Source organism: Falco peregrinus, chromosome Z (genome assembly GCF_023634155.1).
Source record: "Falco peregrinus isolate bFalPer1 chromosome Z, bFalPer1.pri, whole genome shotgun sequence".
NCBI classification, from domain to species: domain Eukaryota; kingdom Metazoa; phylum Chordata; class Aves; order Falconiformes; family Falconidae; genus Falco; species Falco peregrinus.
Genome location: NC_073739.1, coordinates 8,046,082 through 8,058,091, shown reverse-complemented (window position 1 = coordinate 8,058,091; position 12,010 = coordinate 8,046,082). Strand labels below are relative to the sequence as shown.

The 12,010-nt window shown below is 40.9% G+C and overlaps 1 protein-coding gene across 1 annotated transcript in view; it reads right to left on the bottom strand.

Moving 5' to 3' along the window:
* Positions 1–12,010, bottom strand: part of RHOBTB3 (Rho related BTB domain containing 3) — a 29,256-nt gene that overhangs the window by 5,940 nt on the left and 11,306 nt on the right. The window contains exons 4-9 of the mRNA XM_027786070.2: positions 11,197–11,348; positions 9,206–9,317; positions 8,031–8,399; positions 5,732–5,844; positions 4,064–4,175; positions 670–843 (exon numbers count right to left, since the gene is read on the bottom strand). Coding sequence (XP_027641871.2) covers positions 670–843; positions 4,064–4,175; positions 5,732–5,844; positions 8,031–8,399; positions 9,206–9,317; positions 11,197–11,348 — 1,032 coding nt within the window. The remainder of the gene's footprint in view (positions 1–669; positions 844–4,063; positions 4,176–5,731; positions 5,845–8,030; positions 8,400–9,205; positions 9,318–11,196; positions 11,349–12,010) is intronic.

The following is a 12,010-nucleotide window of genomic DNA, read 5'->3' as shown; positions in this document are numbered from 1 at the left end:
AATTATTTGAAAAGAAAACAAAAGCAAAAATGCGTATCACTTAATTCATTTATTATATCAAGGAAAATTGCCTCTATGTAAATTGTATTTCATATTTAGTATGTAGGTTTTCTTCTCATTAAAAAAGACAAAGGTTAAGACATAAAGAATACTTTAGCTCAATTTTTCTTGACAAATGCTCTGATGTCGACTTTTTTCCTGGTTTTACATATAAATAAGATATCCTTGTGTATAAATATAATATTCTCACAATTTAACCTTGTTTATATGAAACTTAACAAAATATATGTTAAAAAAAATGACAATTTTGAAATAAAACCCAGAATTAAGATTAGAAAGGCATATTATTGTGATGTATAAAGAAAACTCCAAATATTGTAAAGGACCAGAAATGAAATTTCATTTTTTTGAGTCTTGCTGCATAGGTATGAAAAAAAAATACAGCATTTTATTGGTGACATTTGTTCTGTATGCAGTTGATTTTAATTGAATAAGAGTGATTTTTTTTATTGCACAATATGAACAAGTTCTCTTTCTTGAGACATTATACACTGCAATATTGGCATTTTTCAAAAAATGAATTCTGCTGCACTACTCTCTGTCAGTACCCCACTGAAAAAAAACAAGGAAGAGATATACATATATACATGTTTTTTAACATTTTCTTACCTGGGCAGCAGGAGTCAGTATAAAGATACTCCAGAAAGGAGAGGAAAGTGTCTTTGGAAACTCCATACACTGGAACAAGAACACTATTTGCTTCTAGATAATTACCATTAAACATAGCTGCCATTACCTCACAGCGAGCTACCAGAACTGCTCTGTGGGCTGGTACAGTTGCACCTGCAGGATGAGAGATAAAAATCTGTGATGATTGTATATAGACAGAAAGATCTTGATTTTAAAGCTCACATTTTCTTAGAAGGCCTTCACTTCACTTAAAGTGAACATTAAAGTATTTAAAATTAACAATATCATATAGAGGACTAATAACACACTCACTTTATACCTGTCCAGATGTTTGCATCTGCCTAGCAGCCAGCAGCAAATAGAAAAAAAACCCCAAATTTATTATGACAACCTGATCCCAATACCAGGTGCTGCAAATCGGGCAAACCTTTATCTGTCAGAAACAGGCTTTCAATGAGCAAAAAATCTGACACCACTGGTTACACCATTTACACTAACTGAACCTCTGGCCATCACACAAACACGCAGTGCTGTGAATTATTAAGCAAGTGAGAAATCTGTGTTCATCAGTAATCCCATCGGTAATGAATGTGTGTTCTAGAAGTCAAATTTTCACATAACCACACAAAGCAGAGAAAGGCAAATTATCCCGGATGAAATGTCATTAAATCCATTAAGTACGAATTTAACCAGATTAAGTATTTTGCCTAAGTCAATTTCCTGATGGTTGTCTTACAAAAAAAAATGCCGACAAATTTTTCAAAAAAAATTCCCATTCTGTAATATTTACAAGTGAAGTTACTTTACTACAGCATTTGGAAGACCTACAAAGGTTAAGAGCCAGGGTGGTAGAGGTCTTATGGTCTCTTAACAAAAATGTTGGCAGCCTGAGCTGCCAGCCATGACACCCAGACAGCTGCAAAACCCAGCTGAACTCGACAGTCCTGCCAGCGAGAAAGTGCCAAACAAGTGCCGGGCAGGACAGCCACCAAAACCAGAATAAGAGGTTACAGTCAGGTGCAAATGTTTTAATGAAAAGTATAATAAACAGATCAACAACACATGCCAGATAAATACACTGGAAATACCTACACAGAAGTCACTGCGATCCTGAACTGTTAATTTCCTCCTTAACCACAAGCCCTGCCATCTAGCTAATTCCTTGAAGGCGTCTGGCACTCTTTCATTTTTGTTCTATTTCTATGCACTTGTGCTTCCACTTGCAAAATGACAAAGCTACATGCAAAATGTGTATATTTCTGTGTAAGGAGAACACGTGACAATGGTATTAATATTCATGCATGCGACATGAGCAATACAGTATGCAGACATATGTAAGATACGCATGTGGTTTTGTACACACATGCAATTGGATATTTACCAGCAGATTAGGAGGCTCAGTCACGCTATGAGCCTTTACACATGCATAATGGGGTCCCAATTTCAATGGCTCCCAAGTACTTTTGTAAGCTAGAAAGCTCAAGCAAACCCTAATATTCAAGGGATTAGTTGAAGACTTAAAAATGCATTTGCCTGATCAAGACTAAAGCCTTCAGTTTCTTTTAGTAATTATTCAATTTTAATAAATTATTCTGGTCCATGAATTAGAGAAAAAGGCTTGGAAGATTTACCAAGCATTAAAGTGTTAGGAAAAACAGTTCACATTTTAGTACTGAATAAGCACACTTTTAAAAAGTACTTGTCAACCCATTGGGCAGTATTTTTTTTCCTGTAAATTATATAGTGGTGGTGTAGTTTCACCAGCTTCCCAAAAAGCCTCTCTCAGGGGTGGCACACTGAGACGAATTGTTCATGTCACTAAACTCAACATCAGTATTTTACTCTCATTTTCAAAGGTCTTTTTGTTTTTTTCTGCATATTAAACAGAACATCTAGAAAGAATCTGCTTGTCCTCGTGTGCTTATGTTTGAGGGAGTAATCCTTCATATTTGGCTCTGAGATTTAAAGCTGAAAATAATTAAACAATTGTCTAATCCTAAAAGTCCATTTCTGCATGAAGGGTGGGTGTGAACAAATCAAGAAAATCATTAGCATTTAAAAACCATCTCATTCTTACTCTCACAAAAGCATGCAACATTTCCCCCCCCCCCTTTATTTTTAAGGGCGAATGCCTTTAATTTCCAGAAAAAAATCAATCATGATGCTGCAGCATATCGGTGCACCCAAGCATATTCTTTGCAGACAAAATGGGACCAGAAGATGGTTTCAGCGGCGCGGCTCCTGCCCACACCTTTGCTGAGGCACCTCTGTGAGCAGACCTGTGTAATGCCACCAACCGCCCTCCTACCTCCACATCCTGCTACAGACAACTCAGCACAGACAGCCGGTCTCTGCTCCCAACCAACTTCTTAATCCTGGCCACAAAGAGGACTAGGTAACTGCCACCATCTCAAGAGGCTTTTCTTTTAAGTGTTTCTTCTCACCCTCATAGGGTGAGAACAGGCAGGTCCACGCTAGGCACCTGCAAGGCTGGAGGTTGCTTTTGTAAGGAGTCACCTATCATACCGAAGTCGCAGAGACCTGCGATACAGGAACCTGAAGAAGGAGCATCTGGAAGGGCGGTGGCACACAGCTGGTGGTGGTGGCACCTAGATTAGCAAGTCATCAGAACTCCAGCACACCCACATGCATTTCTAGGGGTGCCCACACTGGGGGAAGAAGGGCAGTGAATAAAGCCTAAGGAGGCACAAGAGTGGGACATAAATCCCTGTCAGCTTCTGGAGGGTAAAGAAAGGCACATCCACAGCCAGCGTCAGCCTGAGAGGGACAAAGGGGAGGTGGTCAGGCGTCAGTAACCAGTATCTCTTGAGCTTTCACTGAGGGCAATGAGTATAAACGTGGTCACTGCAGTCCATGCCTGGCCAAGGTTTGATGCTGGGCAGAGCCCTCTGGTATGTCCTGATGCTTGTGCAAGTGGGAACGTAAGCGAGATAGATCAGTTTTAAAATACAGTAACTGCCCCCTGTGATGCAATCCCTGGTTTAGCCTTGCTACCTTGGTGCTATGCCATCGCAGAAGCCTTTCCAGCAGCACATCCCTCATTTTGCTAAGCCTCCGAGGAGTGCGTGTAAATCAGAGAGGCACAAAGCCTGCCCTGACAGGGGAGGGGGATTCACACAGGCTCAGCCCTGACAAACCACGTTGAGACTGGACACTTGCTGTAAAGCATCCATATGGACAAAGGTCAGTTCTAAGCAAAAACTGCTTTCCATAGTGATAGCAAAGCATATATGTGTTTTCTTAGCATTGATGCAACAGAAACACAGTCACCTCCATTTCCCACTCTCCTGCAGAGAGGATAAATGCTGGAGGTGCAGCAGTGCCCATGTCAACAGCAGCAGAGGCACCATACCTTGTATTTTGAAGATTACATCAGCTAGGACAGGCGTGTTAAAGAATAGCCTGAGAGAAGTATTATACAGCCGTTTTATCTGTTGAGATCTGCAGTCCTTTACAGTGTTTAGCTGCAAAATAAATTATTAATAAAACACTGTCACATAGAGCTGCCCACAGAATAAAAGATGACAAGATATCATTTATATGGGGAAACTAAACAACAGCCTTTTGCTTTCTGCCTTATGTCCTTCTGCTAATGCTGCTCAGCCTGCCTCCTACAGTCAGACCCCAGCTCTTGCCGCTGTACCCTCTTGTACCCTCTGCCCTGTGACAAAGTTCCCCCATCCAGAACCTCCTGGTAGGTTTGACTGCATCACAAATTTTCTGGATTCCAAACTTCTTCATAGGTGCCCTGCTCAGACCCAAGGCTGCAGTAACACAAGGTCTGAGGGCCCTGGGAGGAGCACTGATGGGACACACATCCACCTGCCGGTGCAACACTGCACAGAGGGAGTTAAAATTTGCATGTTTCTTGATATTGCGCCTGATATTGCCTCCACAGAGGCAGAGGAAGCTCACAGGCTGAAGCACAGACTTCTTTTACAATAATCTGGACACGTTGTACTTCCACCTAGTTTTCAATTTTGTTTTTCTTACTTAAGAAATGTAATCTAAAGCTACCAAAAGGAAAAACATCAAAATCACATCACTAGATTGTGCTACATGAAATTCAGATGCAGTTGAATTTATGGTTTAAAATCTTACCTAAGCCATTAATTAAGACTTAATTTTATCATGAAAAATCGCAATTAATTTCTATGCCTTTAAAGAAAAAATTTTAAATGTGAGAGTACCACAAAGGCATAAAACAAACCTAAAACCAACAACAGCAACAACAATTGAGGCTTATTATCTTAAGAGTTTTCAGGACTTTCTAAGTCCAACCTTATGAATGTTTTAGCTGTGGACCCTTAGGGCTGGCAAACCTGCAATCAAATGATCAGAAGCTTAAAATAGCTAAGTAACTTTTTTTTATTTATATTATGTTATCTCAAGACAGCCTGAGATGATTTCCATTTAAACTGACATAGATACTTTGTGCAAGTTCTATAGCATCAGGGAATGTATAAGCCCTACCTCCAAATGGCTGTTAAAACTAATTCTATATTGTAACTTTTTATTAACATAATAATGTGACATACATTTTTATTAACAACATAATGCGACATTTTACTGCAAAGTCATCGGCTGAATTAAATATATTAAATTAAAGACAGCTCTCCACAGTATGGCTTTTATGACAGAAACTACCTCTCCTCATCTACGGCAGAAGCATAACTTTTGGCACACCTTGAGGAAATCAAAGCTTTCCTGGGAAGCCTCTATTACATGAGAATTAGCAACATGTAACCATATTGCTAATGCAACGTGAAACGCTGTGGAGTAATCCTTTTAGGGTATCTACTCATGTAGCTTTTTACCGGTTACATTAATTCTGCAGAGGAATCAGCACTTGTACACACCTGTGAACAACCCACCGATAAAGCAGTAAAAGCTGTGTAAGCCAAGGTGAGTTACATTAAAGTTTAAATCAAAGACTGACAGGGAAACTTCGCCTACAAAACCATTTCCCAAGAACTCGAGTAACTAACACTAACAGTTACCCCAAAAGAGTTAGATGTACCTTCCCTGGAATTTTCAGGATACATTTAACTTTCTCAAGCACATGTTCAGTTTTTTCCAGATCCTTCAGCTTCTTTTTTATATCCTCTTCCAATCGGTCCCACTGGAAAGCACCTGTCATGAGACCAGGTAAAGTCAGATTACAAACCCACAAGCCACAGGCCTTAGCAAGCAGAGAAAAGATGACATCCATGGCAAAGAGGTCCTGAAGAAACTATTTTTTTCACATATATCATGCAGAACTTTGTGCTTCAGAAGGGCAAAGTGCAATTCTTCCAGAGTAAAATGCACATGGTAGTTTCACAAGATGGCAATCAAGTACAGAAAAACTAGGGCATCTCCCTTGCTTTCAACACCAATTTCTGAGTTCCTCCCGGTTCAATCACTACATATTGCAACTGAACATTCAGAAAAAAAAAAAAAATCATCCTGTTTCAATATTTATGGGAGTAGTTTAGCTTCTGCTCACATTGCTGGTTGGCTTGTTTCGTAGCTGTCTGAACCAGAAAAGGTTCACACACAGTTACGTTCTGAGTATTGGTAGCTAAAAAAATCAGAAAGTTTGCAGTGGGATTTTTTTTTCTTGTTTTCAGAGTGAAAGACATGATATTCTCACAGGTCTCTCAATAACTCCCTTGGAAAAATGAAAAATGTTGACTGGTGTTAAAACAAAAGACAGTTTATCTTTATACACTTTGCTGGAGTAAGTCTCAAAGACAACATGGGGCTTTTTGGTAATTTCCAGCTCCGATCCCCATGGCCACGCAGCACGGGAGAGGCAGAGACGGATAAAGCTCAGGGTAAAGCACAAGTCAGCATGGCACTGAAGGCACTCTGCCTTTTCAGAAACCTAAAGCTAAAGCATCTTTAGCTTTATCAACTCCTGTATAGATATCATATAGGCTGTACATGTTTATATTCTCATGGGCATGATGTCATGGTGCTGAAAAGCTGAACACAATGACAATCACAATCCGATCTCTTCTCAGCCCATGCCTCAAGTGTCTGAAAGACCTGGTCACCTCTGAAAGGCACCAAACGCTGCAATGGGTTTTTGCAGTGCCCTCCGTGTCGGGAGCTGTGACTTACTGCAGGGTTTTGCCCACAGCTGTACACCACCTCTTCGGCTGACATAAACAAAAGTAAAAAGTAAAATCAGTGCACAAAAGGCAGCTGACCAAAGCTGTAATTGGTAACAGATGAAGATACTGCACTTACCTATCACCTGCTGACACTCCAGGTTCAATCCCCTATTCATGTCACCAATTGGAAAAAAAACAAACCCATTCACACTGAAAAACTTCTGCATCTGTTCTTTGTGCTTGACACTGGTTTGGAAAGAACAGGAAGGATTGTTTTCAATGCACAGACTCTAAAAGCTGAAAGAGTGTCCCTTGTGTCTTCACAAGCCAGTGTTCATGTCTCAGCTACTGAGGCAGAAATCCTTTTTCACATGTCAGGCAGGTATCAGTATACAGACATTGACTAAGCTTCTTTATAGATGTAGCTCTAACATTATAATGATTTGGGGCTTTTTAATTTATTACAGTGAAAATCAAAATACATCATTAAAACCCTACTAATTATTTCAACAAATAAAAAAATACATATTCTTACATACTGTGAGCTTGCAAAGTATTTTATAAAGAACAAATGGGTATCACCTGATACCAGTTCAAGACAAAAAAAATCTCTTTCACCTGAGGATTCCTAAGCAGCATTTGAAAAGTTGGAAAAATAAAAGTGCCATTTTAATAGACAACTGTCGTTAGGTGGGTGAGGTCCCTGCCTGCACTGAACTGACAGCAAAACTCATGCAGCATATCAGAGCCCCCTGCACTCCAACCAGGTACCGCCGTTTTCTCTTCAGCAGCACCATACCCAGAAGAGGAATCACCTGAGCTTTCTTAAGTAACCCTGCACGCTCATCAATGTGTTTAGAACTGTTTTAAATATTTTAAAAGCCTGGTATCTGAAACTGTCTCAAACTCTAGGGGTTTTTTGGCAAAGATTTTGAATGTTACTGATGTTAGCTTACTGGCTTTGTTCAGTAAAATATTGGGATTAATTCATGTTTATTAGATCTGGAATGACAACTAGTTTATTTTTTACTAAATCTAGGCGAAGGGCTTTCTTCATATTTGTTTGTAATTAATGACAAGGGGTAAAATACACATAGCGACATGGCAGAATGTCATCTCCCAACAGCAAAGGCACAGTCCTTAGGGTGATGCATGTACTCCTTCACGAGACATCAGCAGCACGAGAAATGAGTAGCCAGACCCATTCCCGGCGGGTACCTGAATAAATGAAGTGGAGGACGTCTGGGAGACACGAGCAGAAGACAGGGTCCTTCACCACCACCCTGACGGGTGGGACGCAGGGTGGGACACCATGGGGGGCTGGGGGGGGGGCAGCCCCCGCCTCCACCGCGAAGAGGCTCTGTGCCACCTGCACGATGGAGGCGTCGCAGATGTCGGCGGGGGTTTTCACCTCGAAAAGCAGCATGAAGAGGTGGCTGACGGAGCAGAGGATGATCTTGTGAGCCTCCACCACCGTGCTGAGATCCTCAGGGTAAAACGCCACGTCCGCGCACTGGCAGCAGCACAGCAGGTTGTGCAGGTCTGCGTTGTAGTGCGAGGCTTCGCCCTTTAAGATTGGCATTTTTTCTGCAAAAGACAGTGAGTAAATAACTGTAAAGTTGAAGCGAGTGTTAACCACTGGACAACTCTATCCCCAGAAGGACAATTTTTGAAAGGACTTGACAAGAAAATTTCTTGTATGCCATTTGAATATGTTAAGCAAGATATGCTAAAAATGGAAATACTTAGTACTGTGAAATAAGAAATATAAGAAATGCTTAGTTGAGTAAAGAGTGTCTACCCTTCTAGGGTAGACCTCATTAGGCATTATGTTTGAAAGAAACCTTGTCTGTGATTCCCAAACCTGAGGGATCTGGGTGAATTTCTAAAACACGTGAGAAGAGACAGCTACATATTGAGAGGCAGTTACTTGTCAATAATTATTTCTCTGACTGAATGCATCAGATGCTCAGAAATCATGTGCAGGGGCATACATGTCTCCCACGTATGTCACTGCAAACAAAAATATTGCTTGATGATATTGCAGAATAATAAAGCATAGTGTAGTTACTTTCTTTTATAATTTGTCTGTAAAGATTTTCTGTAAAGCTTTTATTAATTCACATTTGCATTATTTTATCAAGTGCATCAGAAACCCACTCCTACTATTTTTGCCTAAAATAAATTAGAAGTCCATTGCAATGTTACATATTACTATACATTTCTCCCCAAATTAATTAAACCATCCTTTAAAGACAATGCAACTAAAGCAACACAACCAGAATAGCTGATGATAGCTAGCACAGCTCACAGTAATGATCACAAAATGTTAATTGTGCAAACAACATGACACACATAATGAACGATACTAGAAACCGGACATCAGCAAGCACCTGGCTGTTCAAGCTGAGGTGGTTGAACTCGCTGGCACTTCTGCGCCTTTTTCCTTTTCTTCATTTTTGCAGATGACTTCTGATTCAAACTTTGGATCATAAAATATTCCAGCTAAAATAGGAAATGCATTTTTTAAAAATCCTAGTTATTTAAGAACAACCTAGACATCAGACTAAGGAGAATCGATGGGTACTGCAAATAGGACCGAAGCTACTGCCACTGTGAACAAGAGAGACCCAGCGCTCCTTTACCAGGAGAAGGTACCACATTTCGGTGGAATTAACACAATTTAAAAGACTATTTATTCAAAAGATGGTAATTAATTCTCCATCTGTGTAATCTTCCAAGAAATGACATTCAATCTACAATTTCCATAGATGCTAATTACAAATTACAGAGTAGAATAAGGCTTAATGGATAATGATCAGGTGCAGGTGATGGAAATAACAAAGCCTTATACCAGCTGTTCAGCTTGCAGCTAACCGCCACCATCATGCAGTGCTGCCTTGTCCCCTGAAAAAGCCACATTGCCATGTGACCTTTGTGGGCAAGGTTTGCTTCACCGGGACAGACTACAAGGATCATCACTGCAACAAAAAAAGTCTCTGAGGGGAAATGACCTCTTTTACAGGAACAAAGAGGCATAAAGGATGGTTCAGTTTCAGTTCATGCGTGTCTTTAAATGCTTTTATCACCCGAGTTAATGTAGCACGTATAGTGCTTGCTAAAAACTAGAAAAACACTCTGGCTAGACCACGTGTTGAGTTGGTTCCTTGCTTTTCATTGGGAATGAAAGGATCTGATAAAAACAGGCTAACTGTTGTGCCAGAGATTCCAAGTTACTACCAATTCCCACGGAAAATACACCATATGGATACACCACTATACTGTCTGGTCTTTACTGCTGTAAAGACCGTGTGAAACTATTGTGCCAAAAGAACTGCATTTTTTTGTTCAAACCCAAATGCCACTGGGAAAGTAACCATAAGTTTCAAAAAAAAAAAAAAAAGAAATAGTCTGAACTTAAAATACCTTATAAAACTGAAAATTAAATAACCCTGTGAAACAATTTTGTGGAGAAGACAAATAAATCTGGAAGACTGTATGGAGAAACTGCTCAGTGTACTTCCTTCTCTTCAGAGGAGTGGGAAAAGAGCAAGCTCATTAGCAGTGGGATATTTTAACAAGACTCTTAGCTTCTGCCTTGTTCAGCTTCACTGCTGCTGACCCCAGGCTCAGCTCACGATTGCACACTGTGTCATGACTGTGTACTGAACAACCACATAACTATGCTAAAAAAATAAGGCAATTCAACTGTCTCACTTTACAAGTAGAGCAGTTGTGAGTGTTTGAGCAATCAGAATTTAAAATAACACCATATTATGGAATAATTCAGGTTGGAAGGGGCACGTGTAAGTCACCCACTCAGGGCACCTCCTCAAAACAGGACTTGCCTTCAATGTGGGATGGGGCTGCCGAATGCCTTGTCCAACTGGGTTTTGATTACCCTACCCTAGCAAGATAGAAGGACAGGAACAGGAGGGGCAAAATTATTGCAGTGTGTAGTATGGCTTTCCTACACTGGTTAAAACCAGAGCAACCTTGGTACTGCCAATTCAGCTAGCATCATGGAATCACAGACTGGTTTGGCTTTGAAGGGGCCTCAAAGACCATCTAGTTCCTCCCTACCCCGCCATAGGCATGGCCCCCTCCCCCCAGCGCAGGCTGCTCCCAGCCCCGTCCAGCCTGGCCTTGAGCCCTGCCAGGGATGGGGCACCCACAGCTGCTCTGGGCAGCCTGGGCCAGCGCCTCGCCGCCCTCATTGGAAATAATTTCTTCCTTGTATCTAACCTAAGTTTCGCATCGGTGGGATTTTGCCCTCGGTGGGAGGGTTCGTGATGTGCCTCCACTCACTCTCCAAAGCCCTGACATCAGTTGTGCACCTCCCGTGCGTGCCACCCTGCTTTCAGCCCAGTGGTTTCTCACTCACCACTCCTCCAAAGTACTTCTGTATGTAGAAGTCATTAAGGGTGTGCAGCTCGAGGTAAGTGGCTCCCAGTTCCTTGGCAAGCTGAACTCCCTCGGAGGTGGTGACACAGCTCCTCCTGTCCAACGTGCACAGGGGGCAGGTGCAAGGTACTCCTGGGATAAAAAGTGATGCAAAAAAGGCCATTTCTGTCAAATAATCCAGAAAGATTAGCTTCTGAAATAATTCTAAACATGCATTATTTAGAAAAGTACTAAGAGGGAAATGGAAACATAGCAATTTTCTATTAAGATATCTCTATAATTACTGCAAAAAAACTCCCAACTTCTTAGTAATGAATTCAAAATATTAGCTACTATACAAAGCTCAGCATATATGACATCAGCGTCATTTACATTTGGTATTCCTAAGGTGGGAAAGTCAAGCAGGACTTCCAGAAGCCAGGTTTGGCTTGGGGCCTCCGTATCCTTGTATGCACAGGTGTTGTGCTAGCCTGCAGGTGCTACCATTCATTAATGTCACCCTTAAAGATTTAATTCTTGTGGCCTATCCATGCAGGAAGCATGCACAGTAACTAACACAAGGGAAAAAACTCCACTGTAGTCCCGGCTGTTATGAGCATGTACATGCCTCAGAATTATGATTCAATTACACATATTTTACATGATTTTTTTTCAGCCAAAATAGGTATTTTTATGACTATGCCAGTTAACTGACAAAAATCTCTTAGCCACCCTGGCTCAACTTTGCTTAAGGCCAGTAAGAACCTGCTGGCTATGGATGTGCTTTCAAATGTGCCATGCATGCACTACATTAA